The sequence below is a fragment of the Amblyraja radiata genome, chromosome 34, assembly GCF_010909765.2.
Source record: "Amblyraja radiata isolate CabotCenter1 chromosome 34, sAmbRad1.1.pri, whole genome shotgun sequence".
Taxonomy (NCBI): Eukaryota; Metazoa; Chordata; class Chondrichthyes; order Rajiformes; family Rajidae; genus Amblyraja; species Amblyraja radiata.
Window position 1 is genome coordinate 4,413,495 of NC_045989.1, and position 17,627 is coordinate 4,431,121.

Sequence of the window (17,627 nt, forward strand, 5' to 3'; positions counted from 1 at the left end):
GATCAAACAAACAAAGAGGGGTCGGATGGGCTAGCAAACAAAAGATAAAGGGTGCTCTGGCCGACCACTCAATGGGCCGTTGGACCAGAGACTCTAAACCTGCCTCAGTGTGAAAATAAACCTGAAACAAAACCACGAAAATAATAATGCCAGTCCCATCCTTCCCAAGCAAAATAAGTTAATACAGAATGAAGAGTTACATAAAGAACACAATGCAATCAAACAAACTAAACCAACACCAGACTGCTGCCACCAGTCTGAGGGGGAAGAGAGAGACAGAGAGAGAGACTGCCAGTGCACATAGTCTTTTTAAGCTGAGGCTCCGTCATCAGGTTCACGTGATGCAGCTTGGGCCAGGAGCCTCCAATCAGGTACAGGAGCAGCCAGGCAGCAGGAGGTACTAATGGTAATCAGAGAAACAGGCTAGTACATAATTAACACCAGCAGAGGGAGCGCATAACAACAGTAAACAGACTTTTACAGAAACAATTTGAAGCATAAATGTTGCATTCAAGTGTTAGTTAACAGATTTGCTGCAGTATGTACCAGATTGCATAATTTCACGCTGAAAAATGCAAAAGCTCCCTACCGTGGGAGGGGGGTCCCCCCCCCCCCCCCCGCCCCCCCGTTGCTACACTCCCTCGCAATTTCTCACTCGCTATTCTCACCCAATGTTGGCAGCCCTGGAGAATGGGAGATACCAACATTACTCAACCCACAGCATTCAGAGGTATTTGCAACAGGACTGCTGTTAGAGCACAGCATCCTCTGTTTTCTCAGCTGAACGTAGAGGGATATGGTTAAACCACAAAGAGGGAATGACTGTAAATATGAGCTACAAAGATGGCCTCCTGGGACCTGAAATATTACCATTCACAAACGGGGGTGGTGGCTAAAGATAAACATACCAGAAAGTTGTGGAACAGGTTCTGCTGCAAATATGTTGTTTAGTTTTCGGGTTAGGTGTATTATTGACACATGTACGATGTGCAGTGCAAATGTTTGTTTTGCATGCTACCCGTATCAGATCAGATATACCATTCTTAGATACAATCAGTTCAAACAAAGTGCAATCAATAGAGCAAGGGGGAAGGTACATATTGCACAATATAATTCTCGGAATTGTAATGCATTAGTTCCATTGACAAAGTCCAATGTTTACAACGTGTTGAGGTGAATCAGACCTCTGGCTTATGAAAGAACTGTTCAGAAGCCTGATAACAGAAGGGAAGAAGTTGTTCCTGAGACTGTTGGTACGCGCTTTCAAGCATCTGCACCATCAGCCGGACAGAAGCAGAGAGAAGCGGGGTGGGACAAGTGTTTGATTATGTTGGCTGCTTTTCCGAGGCAGTGTGATGCGTAGAGGACTGATGATGTGGTGACTAACGTTTAGCGATACAGCGCAGAAACAGGCCCTTTGGGGCACCGAGTCCACGTCGACCAACGATCCCCACACAATAACACAAGGGACAATTTACAATTATACCGAGCCGATTAGCCTACAATCTTGGGAGTGTGGGAGGAAACTGGAGCACCAGGAGAAAACCCACGTGGTCACAGGGAGAATGTACAAATTGTAAGGACAGCACCCATGGACAGGATCGAACCCGGGATCTTGGCGCTGTGAGGCAGCAACTCTACCGCTGCGCCACCGCATACACTGCGACACATTATGTGCGATCCTGAACAAGACAGAAGAAAGCTCTCGCTTTCCGGGTTCTGTCGAATAATACACAAGATGCACTTGTTTCAAACCACAATGACTGATTAAACAGAGCCTTTATAACCGCAGGCCAGTGAGGTTAGAAACGGAAGTTGCGTGCTAATCTAATGCAAAAAAAATCGAAGAATTGTGGAGACTCAAGGAACTGCTTACGTGGAACACCAAGTACTGGAGTGATTCAGCATGTTAGGCAGCATCTGTGGAGGACAGAAATAGGTGACGTTTTGTGTGGGGACCTTCCTTGCGAATTTAGAATTGTTTAATATTGCCTCCAGCGGGACAGCACCTCAGCCTCAGATGCTGATCTAACTCCCAATGCTGCAAACACCAATATCTAGTATTTTTCACTTCAGCAGTTCTCCTAAATTCTCAAGAAAGATCCCGAAGCTAAACCGTTTATTTAATAATATAAGGTAGTCGACGTGACATTTTATCTTCTGCAACAAATATCTGGTACTTACTGATCTGAGAGAAGGTATTAACTGCCCGGTCGTTGAGTTCACCGCAAAGAAAAAATATTTGGCACCTTTCACTCACCCCCAGAAGGTGAGATAGGCAAACATTACTGAGCACCACAAATCAGCAAACGACCCAGCGGCCAAGTTATTGTGCTGGACGTTGTGATTCTCTGATCATTCTGTGTGGAGACGTCGGACTCTAGGAGTGGGCCTGGTTAAACCGGGACATTGCCTCCAGCGCCTTCAATGTCGGCTGCAGGAGCAACCCCCGGGCCACAACAACGGAGAGGGATGTCGGTTCATGCAAAATGTTCCAGTACATTGGGCAGCACAGTGACGCAGCTGTAGAGTTGCTGCCTTCCAGCGCCAGATGCCCAGGTTTGTTCCTGGCGACGTGTGCTGTCTGTTCGGAGTTTGTGCGTCCTCCCCGTGACCAGCGTGGGGTTTCTCCGAGATGTTCGGTTTCTTCCCACACTCCAAAGATGTACAGGTTAGGAGGTTAATTGGCTTGGTCTAAGTGTAACTTGTCCCTAGTGTGTGTAGGATAGTGTTGATGTGCGGGGATTGCTGGTCGGTGCGGACTCGGTGGGCTGAAGCCCTGTTTCTGCCCTCTATCGCTAAACTAAACTAAATTAAACACCGATTTGCGGGCTGAGCGGACTTTGGACTTTGAACAATGGCGTCTAAAAAGGCGGTGCCTGCATGTGTAATATATGCAAAAAGAATGACACTGTGCAGATGTATATGTGAAGAGACACAAAGTGCTGGAGTAGCTCAGCGGGTCAGGCACCAACTCTGAAGCAAAAGGATGGATGGTGTTTCAAGCTGGAACCCTTCTTCAGACTCAGACTAATCATTCTGTTAGGATTTGCTGCTTCTGGGTAAGTAAACCGAGACTTTATCATTCCATCACTCCGTGTTACACTGCTCTGTGCATTGCAAAATCCTGCTCTTTGACTGATTTAAAGACACGTCATGGAAACAGGCCCTTCTGCCCATCAGGTCCATGCCGACTATTGATCACAGGTTCACCCGAGTCCCATGTTATCACGTTTTTTACATCCAGTCCCTGCACACTAAGGACAATTTTACAGAGGCCAATTAAATTACAAACCTTCCCGTGCTTAGGATGTGGGAGGAAACCGGAGTACCCGGGGGAAACCCACTTGGTTACAGAGAGAATAATAATAATAATAATAATAATAATTATTATTATTATAATAATTATAATAATTATAATAATTATAATAATATCTTTTATTGTCATTGCACATAAGCGCAACGAGATTTGGTATGCAGCTTCCATCCGATGTCATAACATAAATAACTAATAAAATTTAGATTTAGATACCCCGAGAACATGGTTTGTAAAAGAACAGTAAAATAGTGAAAACAGTTCAAACAGACTAAAGTGCAGATTTACTTTAGTTTAGAGATACAGAGCCCTTCAGCCCGTCGAGTCCGCGCCGACCAGCGATCCCCGCACACTAACATTGTTCTAGAATAGGGACAATTTACAATATTAATTGAAGCCTATTAACCTACAAACCCGTATGTCTTTGGAATGTGGAAGGAAACCGGAGCATCCGGAGAAAATCCACACAGGTCAAGTGGAGAGCATATCAAATCTGTACAGACAGCACCCGCATTAAGGATTGATGTCTCTGGCACTGTAAGGCAGCAACTCTACTGCTGTGCCACCGTGCTGCCCCAATTCATATTTGCATGACGTCCAAATTGAAATACGAATGCACCGAAGGCACGAGCTGCCGGAGCAAGTCGTTGAGGCAGGAACTTTCGCAATGTTGAAGAAATAATTAGACAGGTACGTGGATAGGACAAGAATATGGGTCAAACGCAAGCAGGTGGGACTAGAGTAGTTGGTCGGTGTGGGTAAGTTGGGCCAAAGGTCCTGTTTCCACACTGTATGACTCTATGACACACATTTGATTTGCTTAATGTAATGTCAAGAAAACACACAGTTGTTTCTAAATGTTGTTTTTTGCCAATGTGTGTTGCTTACTAACATGTCTGATCAATTCTGCAACAGGATCGGTGCTATTTTCTATTTCCAGCATGGGTAATCCTGGATGGAAAGGCAGATTTGCATTTGTTCTTTGCGTCACAATCACCTTGTCTTGTCCAATTATCCGAGCAGCTAGAATATTGGTCGTGCCTGTTGATGGGAGTCACTGGATCAATATGAAATGTTTGATAGAAGAGCTGAACCTTCGTGGCCACAACATCACTGTGCTCAGTCAGTCAACATCCTTGTATATCAAAGAGAACCCAGACTTGTATCAATCCATTATGATACAAATGCCAAGAGAATCTGAAAATTACAACCTTTTGGAAAATATTGTACAAATAACATTAGAAAACCTACAGAAAGGCTCAACAGTCTGGGGCAAAATTCATCTCCAATATGAAATGTTGATGTTTATGTTTGAGTATCATCAATGGGTGAAAGAGATTATCAAAGCATTATTCGAAAACAATAGCTTGTTGAACCAACTTGGAAATGCAAATTTTGAGTTAATTCTTACAGATCCGGCATTCGGTTTGGGTTCAATGCTTGCTTATTATTTAAAACTGCCGCTGGTGTACAACGTCCGATGGCAAGTTGGTGGGGAAGGTCATTTACTCACCGCCCCCTCACCACCTTCCTACATCCCACGCACTGGCTCACATTTGACAGACAAGATGAATATTCTCCAAAGATCACAAAATGTCCTGCAAACACTTAACGAGCTGCTGATTGTAGAGTTTTTGATACATCCACTTTATAATGAAATCTGCCAACAGTATCTGGGACCAGACACAGACTTCAAGTCGATTCTCCTCAGAGCTGATGTGTGGCTGATGAGGGTGGATTTTGTGTTTGAATTCCCAAGACCCACCATGCCAAACATTGTGTACATCGGAGGCTTCCAGTGTAAACCAGCACGGCCTCTAGCAGCAGAGTTTGAGGAGTTTGTCCAAAGTTCAGGGAAACATGGACTTGTTGTAATGTCAATGGGGACTATGGTCAATTCCTTGCCAATGGAGATTACGATGAAAATAGCAGAAGCTTTATCTCAAATCCTACAGAAGGTTATCTGGAGATATGATGGTGAGACCCCTCCCAATATAGGGAATAATACACTGCTGGCAAAATGGATCCCTCAGAATGACCTGCTGGGTCACCCCAACACACGAGCCTTTGTTTCACACGGAGGCACCAATGGGATTTATGAAGCCATCTACCATGGGGTGCCAGTGATCGGCATGCCTCTGTTTTTTGACCAGTTTGATAATGTAGTCAGACTTGAATCCCGAGGAGCAGCAAAAGTGATCAATGTTGCAACGATGCACTCCACAGATCTGTTGCAGACACTCAACGAGGTGATAAACGGCGAATCTTATGGGGACAACATGAAGAGACTCTCCGCTCTCCATCGGGACCAGCCAGAGTCGCCAATGGAGAGAGCCGTTTTCTGGGTTGAGTACGTTGCCCGACACAAAGGAGCGGGGCATTTACGCTCAGAATCTCACCGACTCCCCTGGTACGCTTACTATTGTGCAGATGTGATGATCTTTCTGTTGTCTGTGTTACTCCTGCTCACTGTGCTGGTGGTTGGAACACTGAAAAAGCTTTGTCGTAGTGTTTGTAGCAAAAAGCAAAAGACTGAGTGAGATTTTTTTCCCTTGGTATATTTTGTTATTTCAAATTAATCAAATAAAGTTTTTCATGCCTTTGATCCACAGAGTCTCCTTTCCACAAAACATAGATTCAACATGTGCTAATAAAAGCCAGAAAGGTGAGTGAAATAATAACCTTTGTGCATTAATATGCAGATGAAAAGTGTAAATAGCTGAACCTCATTTTCCTGAAGCCTTAAATTTACTGACAGTTATTCACAATTAAGTTACCTTTGATTATCTGGGCACAAACCTTTGTGATTCACTGACAGAGTGGACCTTTACTGCACTATTCTCTCTTCCAGTCAATCATGACAACTCTCACCCTCAATCTGTCAGCATGTTTGCCTTCGTCCCAGTTCCCCATTATTGTCGTACATTATCACAGTGAGCCTCCTTTACACTTTAGATACAACGCGGAAACAGACACAATAATCTAAATGTGGGCAAGGCAAAGTGATATACAAAATTAATTGGAACTTTCTGTACTCAATGCCCCCACAGATGAAGGCAGGCTTGCCTTATGCCGTCCTCACTACCCTCCCCACTTGTGTTGTTACATTCAGGATGCAATGGATTTGCAATCCAAGATTTCTCTGTATCACAGTGCCCCTTAGCACTCGTGCCATTTATTTGTTTCGTTTAGTTTAGTTTTGAGATACCACGCGGATACAGGCCCTTCGACCCATCTAGTCCATGCTGATCATCGATCACCCGTTCACACTAGTTCTATGTTATCCCACTTTCTCATCCACTCCCGACACATTTGGGGCAAATTAGAGGCCAATTAACCTGCAAACCCACACATCTTTGCCATGTGTGAGGAAACCGGAGCAACCGGGAGAAACACATATGGTCACAGGGCCAATGTGCAAACTCCACACTGATAGTACCAGAGTTTAGAGTCTCACCTGGTTTCCGGTGCTATGCAACAGCAACCCTACCTGCTGCACCACCGGTTTGCGATGAGTAGAGGGGGGAGGACAGTTTAGATGACAAGAGTTATAACCATTGAATAAACTGCGAAAGGTGTTTGTCAGAATGCAGCATACATTGACTGACCAGGGAGCTAAACTATAAATCAGGCAGAAAACGAACCACAATTTAACAATAGAAAAAGGTGTTTATCAGTTCATAAGTTATCGGAGCAGAATTCAGCCTTTTGGCCGATTGAACTACTGTGCCATTCAATCATGACTGATCTATTTCCCCCTCACAACCCCTTTCACCCGCGTTCTTCCCAAATCCCCTGACACACGTAATAATCAAAAATCTGCCATTCTCCACCTTAAAAATATCCATTCAGATGAGAGAAATCAATATTAATAGAGTGCGGCATGGTGGTGCAGCTGTAGACTTGGGTTTGATACTGACTACGGGTGCTGTCTGTGTGGAGTTTGTACGTTCTCCCTGTGACCGCATGGGATTTCTCCAGGTGCTGCTGTTTTCTCATACATTCCTAAGATCTACAGGTGTGTAAGCTAATTGGCTTGGGTGCAAATTGTCAGTTGTCCTTTGTGTGTAGGATAGTGTTAATGTGGACGGATCGCTGGTTGCGCGAACTCAATGGACCGAAGGACCTGTTTCCGCACGATACCTCTAAACTAAACTAAACTAAAATACTCATACTGCTGGGTTTGTAAACTGCCCAATGTTTGTCTTGTCTGCAAAGTTATTAATCAACCCGCCAAATCATTTATAAATTCAATTCATTTATATATCCAAACCATTTATATATTCACAAATAGTAAAGGTCCCAGCACTGATCCCTGTGGAACAACACTGGTCACAGTGCCCCAGTCAAAACAAAACCTCATCCACCACTACTCTCTACTGCCAAGCAACTTTGAATGTATAGCCCATGCAACCTCTGGATTGTTATAAAATCCATCTGGTTCATTGATATTTTTATTGAGGAAATGTAAAATTCGCTTCATCAGTTTGTATTCCTGGAAGTCTAGGGTAACAGAGTCAGGAGGTTAAACCTTGTGTTGACTCCGAGGCAACAAGTCAACTTAATTTGTCCTTGTCAACAAAAAAATATTAGCAACCAAACATGCAGCTCGGAATGAAAAATAATCGCATCAAAGCAAACATTACACAACCAAAGATCATCTTAGAATTTATCCCCATCAACTGAAAATCGTTGATCACTTTCCCGTGATTGAAATCTCCGCGACATTGGAAAGGAAACTACCATCGCGATTGTATTTACCAAATGAGCTTTCATATTTGCGGTCATTTTTAGATACAGTTTGAGGGCGGGTACTTGGGTGTTGTATTTGTTCGTAAGTATTTTCCTGTGTTACTCGCGGACAAGTGAGCAAGGTGTGAGGGGGTCGGCGTTTTGTTACTTGTGGGGACTGGAAGCGGTCGCAGAGACCCAGGCTCCAGTGAAGGAGATTGTTTCACTGGTAATTCAGCAGCGGGTGAAGGCACTGCAGCCAGGGCCGGTGCTAGGAATTGCGGGGCCCAATTAGAAAACTGATGGCGGGGCCCCTACTCTAGAAAAGTAAAAATTTATGTATGTTTATATTTCGTGTAGTTTCGGGAATTTTAAGGCAAGCTGGTTGGTGATTGGATGCAACCCCCTTAGAGACAGCGTTTGATTGGCCGCCAAATAAATTTGTCAAATCTGTAACAAAAATCGCTGGTCGGTGCGAACTCAGTGGACTATCTGGTTGTATCTCCAAACTAATCTGGTTGTATCTCCAAACTAATCTGGTTGTATCTCCAAACTAATCTGGTTGTATCAACCAGACTATCTGGTGGTATCTCCAAACTAAACAGTATAACATGCAGGTACATTCATTTAAAATTAAATTCAGTGATTATTTCACATGATTTCTCACTGTGTAAAGCTCAATATCTGACCAATTTCTGTTTAACACGTTTGGTCTCCCCTAATCGGCCACAATTCAGATAATAGTCTACTTTCCTGTTTTTGCCACCAAAGTGGATAACCTCACATTTATCCACATTATACTGCATCTCCCATGCATTTGCCCACTCACCCAGCCTATCCAAGTCACCTTGCAGCCTCCTAGTTTAGAGGGGTTTAAACGGTTTAGAGATGTTTAGAGGGCTTCAGATGGGTTCAGGTGTGTTTACAGTTGTTTAGAGGGAAATAGGGGGGCTAGAGGGGTTTTAGAGGTGTTCAGAGGGTCCCAGAGGGGTTTAGAGACGTTATAAGCCCCCCGTGAGAAATTGTAATTCTTTGAAATTGAAGATAGACATAAAGCTGGAGTAACTCAGCAGGACAGGCAGCACAGCGACTCTGGAGAGAAGACCCTTCTTCAGACCGAACTGAACTCGCGTCGATGAGAGTACTTGTGATTGTCTGAAGAAGGGTCTCGACCAGAAACACAACCCTCTCCCCAGAGCCGCTGCCCGTCCCGCTGAGCCAACTTCAACTTCAGAGCCAAACAAAAAACACAGAGTGCTGGAGGAACTCAGCGGGCCAGGCGGCTGCCTCGCCCGCAGGGTTTCTCCAGCATTTTTGTCTACTGCAAAACGTCAATGATTCCGGGAATGCTGAGGGGACAGGGTGATAGAGAGGGAGTGGGAGATCTAGAGAGAGACAATATGGGGAGCGGGAGAAAGAGCGCGAGAGAAAGAGGGAGGGAGGGAGGGAGGGAGGGAGGGAGTGAGCAAAAGACAGAGAGACACAACCAAAGATCCGCTATAAGATCTTTGGACACAACGTGGGTCGGCAGGTGAATGACTAACCTGCACACCAGGAAGAAGCCCCTTCTCGCGGTCCGGGGCCCTCACTCATGATGGTGAGTTAAATGAAATTCTCAACGTGTCATCGATCTACATTCCTCAGTAAATGTAATTGTGTTTTAAACAAGTATTAATGACGCCGCGTGAATTTTATTCAAAGGAACACGGCGTCATTAATACTTGTTCAAAACACTATAACATTTACTGAGGAATGCGGATAGATGCAGATTCATGACATTGCATAACAAGGTGTTAAGTACTTACCGTTAAGAAGTGCTAACAGCACTAGTTAACAAATCGTTTGTGTATGATGGCCGTGCAGCGGTTGTTATACATGTTCGTTTAAAAAAAATCCGGATGGCGAATTTAAAAAAATCTTTATTTAACAAAGAGAATTCGTATTTCCGTACGAAATACTGAACATTAGAGCGGGGCCCCGCTTAGGCGCGGGGCCCAATTGGGAGCAATCGGTCAAATCGGCTTAACGCCGGCCCTGACTGCAGCCGCGGGTTCAAGTCCCAACGCAGTCACATCTTTCTAACATTCAGGTTACATCGAATTCACCGATACTCAAGGTATGTAAATTGAAAACACTTCCAAATTCTCCACCATCTCGGGTCTGATTAGGAACAGTCAACATGGATTTGTGCCTGGAAGGTCATGTTTGACTAATCTTCTTGAATTTTTTGAAGAGGTTACTAGGGAAATTGACGAGGGTAAAGCAGTGGATGTTGTCTATATGGACTTTAGTAAGGCCTTTGACAAGGTTCCTCATGGAAGGTTGGTTAAGAAGGTTAAACTGTTGGGTATAAATGCAGGAATAGCAAGATGGATTCAGCAGTGGCTGAATGGGAGAAGCCAGAGGGTAATGGTGGATGGCTGTTTGTCGGGTTGGAGGCAGGTGACTAGTGGGGTGCCTCAGGGGTCTGTGTTGGGTCCTTTGTTGTTTGTCATGTACATCAATGATCTGGATGAAGGGGTGGTAAATTGGATTAGTAAGTATGCAGATGATACCAAGGTAGGGGGTGTTGTGGATAATGAAGAGGATTTCCAAAGTCTACAGAGTGATTTAGGCCATTTGGAAAAATGGGCTGAAAGATGGCAGATGGAGTTTAATGCTGATAAATGTGAGGTGTTACACCTTGGCAGGACAAATCAAAATAGGACGTACATGATAAATGGTAGGGAATTGAAGAATACAGTTGAACAGAGGGATCTGGGAATAACCGTGCATAGTTCCTTGAAGGTGGAATCTCATATAGATAGGGTGGTAAAGAAAGCTTTTGGTATGCTAGCCTTTATAAATCAGAGCATTGAGTATAGAAGCTGGGATGTAATGTTAAAATTGTACAAGGCATTGGTGAGACCAAATCTGGAGTATGGTGTACAATTTTGGTCGCCCAATTATAGGAAGGATGTCAACAAAATAGAGAGAGTACAGAGGAGATTTATTAGAATGTTGCCTGGGTTTCAACAACTAAGTTACAGAGATAGGTTGAATAAGTTAGGTCTTTATTCTCTGGAGCGCAGAAGGTTAAGGGGGGACTTGATAGAGGTCTTTAAAATGATAAGAGGGATAGACAGAGTTGATGTGATCAAGCTTTTCCCTTTGAGAATAGGGAAGATTCAAACAAGAGGACATGACTTCAGAATTAAGGGACAGAAGTTTAGGGGTAACATGAGGGGGAACTTCTTTACTCAGAGAGTGGTAGCGGTGTGGAATGAGCTTCCAGTGGAAGTGGTGGCGGCAGGTTCGTTGGTATCATTTAAAAATACATTGGATAGGTATATGGATGAGAAGGGAATGGAGGGTTATGGTATGAGTGCAGGCAGGCGGGACTAAGGGAAAAAAGTTGTTCGGCACGGACTTGTAGGGCCGAGATGGCCTGTTTCCGTGCTGTAATTGTTATATGGTTATATGGTTATATGGTTGTATCAATGCATGCTTTCTAATTACAGTTTCGGCAACGAATAGCAATATTTAATTTTCTTTTTTTCTTGAACAAACTTGCCGAGAGCTTATTTTTTTCATACTCGATATTATCTAAACACATATATTTTGTATTCTCCATACACACGCATTTCTACGCCCCAGATTTCACTCAATAGTCAATATTCCAAATCCATTATTCCATTTCTGGGCCATTTGACTGTGTTTTTACTTTTACGCTTTAAACTGAAACCCATGTTTTGTCTGAAGACGTGTCTCGAGCTGTTCATTTTCTCCAGGCCCGCTGAGACACTCCAGCTTTTTGTGTCTATTCCATGTTTTGTTGCGGGCTTCACATACACATTTGCGTTTGTTGCAGTGTTCGCCTGATCTCCGATGAAGAATGGGAGCTGTTTTAACGATCCCGATTAGGGTAATGCTGCCGTAAACTAGCTTCTCCACTAAACCACTTCATCCTACCGTGCTGAGTCCAGGCGCCAGCTCTCACACCTACGCATTGGCCATGACGCCACAGACTCAAGCACAGACTCCAATGTTACAGTTCCCTCATCCCGTACAACTTGTTTCCTTGATATCCGTCCTCTTTGATGCCTCCTTTTCACACCTTACCCTTCCATCATTTTGCATACGGATTGTACGTTCTCCCCGTGACCTGCGTGGGTTTCTTCCGGGTGCTCCGGTTTACCTCTACCCTCCAAAGACGTTCAGGTTTGGAGGTTAATTGGCCTGGTAAAATTCTAAATTGTGTGTGGGATAGTGTTAGTGTGCGGGAATCGCTGGTCGGCATGGACTCAGTGGGCCGAATGGCCAGTTTCCGTGCAGTGTCCCTGAACTAAACTAAATTAAACTACCTTGTCCCCCCTTGTCCAGTCCCTTCCGACTTACATATGAGACACCTCACAAGCTCTTCAACACTTGAATAACTTTCAATTCCTAGGTCCCCATCGGCTCAGCATGGACGTTCAGTATATTCCACCGTTCCCCACAAGGAGGGGCTCAGGGCCATTATGGGCTTCCTTGAACAGAAACTAAATCGGTTCTCCTCTACACTCTCCTCCACCTTCCGAAATCTGTCCTCACCCTTAACGGCGGCACAGTGAGGTAGCGGTAGAGTTACTGCCTGACAGCGACAGAGACCCGGGTTCAATCCTGACTACGGGTGCTGTTTCTACGTTCTCCCTGTGACCTGGGTTGGTTTTCTCCGCATGCTCTGGATTCCCCCCACACGTGCAGGTTTGTAGGTTCATTGGCTTCTGCAAAATGTGAATTGACCAGAGTGTGGAGGAGAGCGCTAGTGTACGGCGTGATCACTAGTCTACGTGACCTCGGTGGACTGATGGGCCTGTTTCCAAGCTATCTCTCTTAAATCTATTGGTACTCGCATGGATTACAGCTGTGCATCCATCTTCGGTGTAAACAAGCATCTGCAGTTCCTTCCTAACCATATTTTCCAAAGCAGTTCTCAATCCGTGAACCCGTATGTATTTGCCGACCAAAGGCCAAGTCAGAGCAGAACACTGTGCTGTAGCTAAATACATTTGAATGTTACAGGTGAGTAATGCAGGTGTGTCCCATTCTCACCCTGAAATGGACAACAATTTCAGCGCATCCCAAATCAGCAAAAGACCTGTTGGCCATCACAGGTAATTCTGGTGGAAGATCTGTTTCTCTGATCATTCTGCTACAACGTTTGCAGCTACAAAGTTACAATTTACCATTCCACCATTGCGTGTGACACGTTGCAATGTCTTACTCCTTGAACCAGTAGAACCTGCCGTATCTGTTGTTCCATATTCCTGTTCCAACCTATCCCACTGGTTGAGTGGATTATTCCTGCTTCCAAATCATGTTTACAAAGAGGGGCACTTTAGTTTTAGAATCCTCTGCCCAGGGAATAAACCTGCGTTTGTTTGTTGGTTTGTTGTTTATTCCGGTGAAGGGGTTGTGCACACGGCAGCCAGCCAACAGCCGTTTGTCCTTTTCTTTTTTTACACTTTTAATTTCAAGTTTTTGTGTACCTTGTGTGTTGTGACTGTTGGCAGACCAATTTCCCTCCGGCGATGAATAACATTTTTTTGTATCACCGTGCATGTTGAGTAGGAAGGGACTGCAGATGCTGGTTTACACAGACGGTAGGAACAAAATGCTGGAGAAGCTCCGCGGATCAGGCAGCATTACTGGACAAATAGGATGGGTGACGTTTCAGGACTGAACAAGTCTGAAAGGTTCTAACCCAAAACATCACCCATGCTTTTTCTCCAGAGATACTGCCGACCCGTTTAGTAAATCCAGGTTTTTGTGTCTACCTTTATGTTTACATGTTGTTTGTCGTCCAGACTCAATTACATGTCAGAATACATCCAGTGCACACATTTGATTTAGTCAAGTGGTGACAAGAAAACACTCAACTATATTTCACATTTTAGACTTTAGCAATACAATGTGCAAACAGGCCCTTCAGCCCACTGAGTCCAGGCTGACCAGTGAACCTCGTACACTTGCACTATCCACACTTTAGAGACAATTTGCAATTTACAGAAGCCAATTAACCTACAAACCTGCACATCTTTGGAGTGTGGGAGGAAACTGCAGCACCTGGAGCAAACCCACACAATCACGGGGCGAACGTACAAATTCCGGACAGACAGCACCGGTGGTCAGTATTGAACCCAGGTCTCTGGCACTGTGAGACAGCAGCTGAGCCACTTCACTTTCAGTAATCTTAGTTTATTCTTGTAATGTTCCTACTGTACTGTAACCTTCCAGTGGAAGAGATCCGTTTTTCAACTGGTTGAAATGGAGCCAAGTGATTTTTCATTTTTGAGTCTGATATCAGATCCGCCTCATCATATTGGCCGTGGAGACCATCAATGGATATTTATGGCAGAGATTTATAGATTCTTGATTAGTAAGGGTGTCATTAGTTATGAGGAGAAGGCAATAGACAATAAACAATAGGTGCAGGTGTAGGCCATTCGGCCCTTCGAGCCAGCACTGCCATTCACTGTGATCATGGCTGATCATCCACAATCAGTACCCCGTTCCCATATCCCTTGACTCTGCTACCTTTAAGAGCTCTATCTAACTCTCTCTTGAACGCATCCAGAGAATTAGCTTCCACTGCCTTCTGGGGTGAAAAAGTTTTTCCTCATCTCCGTTCTAAATGGCCAACCCATTATTCTTATACAGTGGCCCCTGGTTCCGTACTCCCCCAACATCGGGAACATATTTCCTGCCTCTAGCTTGTCCAATCCATAAATAATCTTATATGTTTCTATAAGGACCCCTCTCATCCTTCTAAATCCCAGCATATACAAGCCCAGTCGTTCCATTCTTTCAACATATTGCAGTCTCGCCATCCCGGAAATTAACCTCGTGAACGAATGCTGCACTCCCTCAATAGCAAGAATGTCCTTCGTCAAATTTAGAGACCAAAACTGCACAAAATATTCCAGGTGTGGTCTCACCAGAGCCCTGTACAACTGCAGAAGGACCTTTTTGCTCCTACACTCATCTCCTCTTGTTATGAAGACCAACATGCCATTAGCTTTCTTCACTGCCTGCTGTACTTGCATAGATACTTTCAGTGACTGATGGACAAGGACACCCATGTCTCGTTGTACTTCCCCTTTTCCTAATTTGACCCCATTCAGAAAATAATCTGCCTTCCTAATCTGCCCACCAAAGTGGATAACCTCACATTTATCCACATTCAACTGCATCTGCCACACATCCGCCCACTCACCCAACCTGTCCAAGTTACCCTGCATCCTCAAAGCATCCTCCTCACAGTTCACACTGCCACCCAGCTTTGCGCCACCTGCAAATTTGCTAATGTTATTTTTAATCCCTTCATCTAAATCATTAATGTATATTGTAAATAGCTGTGTCCCAGCGCTGAGCCTTGCAGCACCCACTAGTCACTGCCTGCCATTCTGAAAGGGACCCGTTTATCCCTACTCTTTGTTCCTGTCTGCCAAACAATTTTCTATCCATGTCAGTACCTTACCCCCAATACCATGTCATCCAATTGTCCCCACTAATCTCCTATATGGGACCTTATCAATGGCTTTCTGAAAGTCCAGGTACACAATATCCATTGGCTCTCCCCTGTACATTTTCCTAGAGACATCCCCAAAAATTCGAGAAGATTAGACAAGCATGATTTCCCCTTCATAAACACATGCTGTCTTGGACCGATCCTGTTATTGCTATCCAAATGTGCCGCTATTTCATCTTTTATAATTGACTCCAGCATCTTCCCCACCACCGATGTCAGGGCAACTGACATCAGGAAAGATAATGGCATTGAGAGGGAAAGATAGATCAGCCATGATTGAATGGTGGTGGACTTGATTGTATTGTATTGTATTGTATATCTTTATTGTTATTTTCCTGAGTACTCACATACCCAGAGGAAACAAAAAAACGTTACTCAAACCAGTGTCCATTCAGTGTGCAGTAAAAAATAAATAGAAATAAAAATACATATATCATGAACAAGTTTAACACTACTCTCAACTAAACATCAACAGGCGTTCCGATCGGCAGCGGCACGACAGTGGCTCTGTCCAGGTTGGTGGATGGTGCGCGATACTTTGGCAGGGGCAAAGTCCGTTTAACAGTCTTATAGCCTGCGGGAAGAAGCTGAGGAGCATCCTGCTGGTTTTGCAGCTAATGCTCCTGTACCTCTTCCCAGATGGCAGGATGGAGAATATGTGATGCGATGGGTGGTAGGGGTCTTTGATGATGGAGATGGCTCTGTTGATACATCTCTTCCTGTATATGTCCAGCAAGAAAGGGAGTGGAGCACCAATAATCCTGCTGGCGGTCTTCACAATCCTGTCTAGTTGGTGCCGTTCGTATGCCTTGCAGCTCCCGAACCAGGAAGTGATGCCGTTGGTTAATGTGCGCTCGATTGTCCCCCTATAAAAAGTTCGTAGATGTGTAGTGGGGAGACCTGCTTTACGTAGTCTTCGGAGAGGGTGTAGTCGCTGCTGGGCTCTCTTGACCAGTGCTGTGGTGTTGGTTGTGGACATCAGGTCATCTGACAGGAGGAGTCCAAATGGCCCAATTCTTCTCCTAGAAATTATGAACATATTGATTTCCTCTCATTGGAAAATGAAATGTGGTCTTAACCTTTTGGAAAAATAGTGCACAACAATGAAAATCCTTTTACTCCCCCCTAGTGCAAATTAGTTTGTTTTGTTTAGAGGTACAGCATAGAAATAGGTCCTTTGACCCACCGAGTCCATGCCGAACATCGATCACTAGTTCTGTATGATCTCAATTTCCCATCCACTCTCTCCACACTCGAGGTAATATACAGAGGCCAATTAAACTACAAACCTGCTTGTCTTTGGGATGTGGGAGGAAACCGGCGGCGGACTAACTCAACGGTCAGGCAGCATCAATGGTGAATGTGAACAGGTCATGTTTCGTATGTCAAGGGGTTATGGGGCGACGGAAGGAGAATGGGGGAAAGATAGATTAACAATGATAGAATGGCGGAGTAGATTTGATGGGCTGAATGGCCTAATTCTGTCCCGGTGAATTTATGAACATGTAATCTATCCCTGAAGTGATGAGTTACCTCTCTGAGGCACTCCAGCACTTTGTGTTTTTATTCTCTTTTTGCCAATGTTTGTCACTTACCAACATTTCTGGTCAATTCTACAACAGGGTCAGTGTGATCATATTTCCTCAACATGGGTGGTCTTGGATGGAAAAACAGATCAAAGGTCACATTTGTTCTTGGTATCATCTTCGCCCTGTCTTGTCCAATTACCCAAGCAGCTAGAATATTGGTCGTGCCTGTTGATGGAAGTCACTGGATCAATATGAAAATTCTAATGGAAGAGCTGAACCTTCATGGCCACAACATGACTGTGCTTTGTTACTCCCCAAACTGGTATATCAAAGAGAGACCCGATCTATATCAAACCATCATAGTTCAAGCACAAGAAAACATTGAAGCACCTTCAAGGAAAGAGGCGATGGAAAAAATTGTGCTAATGTCACTTGGCAGGTTACAAAATGGTCACACACTATGGGGCAACATAATGTTACAAAATCTAATAATTACGTT

General features: G+C 44.3%; 1 protein-coding gene across 1 annotated transcript; it reads left to right on the top strand.

Annotated features, from left to right (window-relative positions):
* Nucleotides 1-2,709: 2,709 nt before the first annotated feature.
* LOC116991589 (UDP-glucuronosyltransferase 2C1-like) lies at nt 2,710-5,893 on the top strand. Its single transcript, XM_033050308.1, has 2 exons — nt 2,710-3,062; nt 4,232-5,893. Exon 2 carries the CDS (start codon nt 4,258-4,260, stop codon nt 5,854-5,856), a length of 1,599 nt encoding a protein of 532 aa, XP_032906199.1. The 5' UTR covers nt 2,710-3,062; nt 4,232-4,257; the 3' UTR covers nt 5,857-5,893.
* Nucleotides 5,894-17,627: the final 11,734 nt, after the last annotated feature.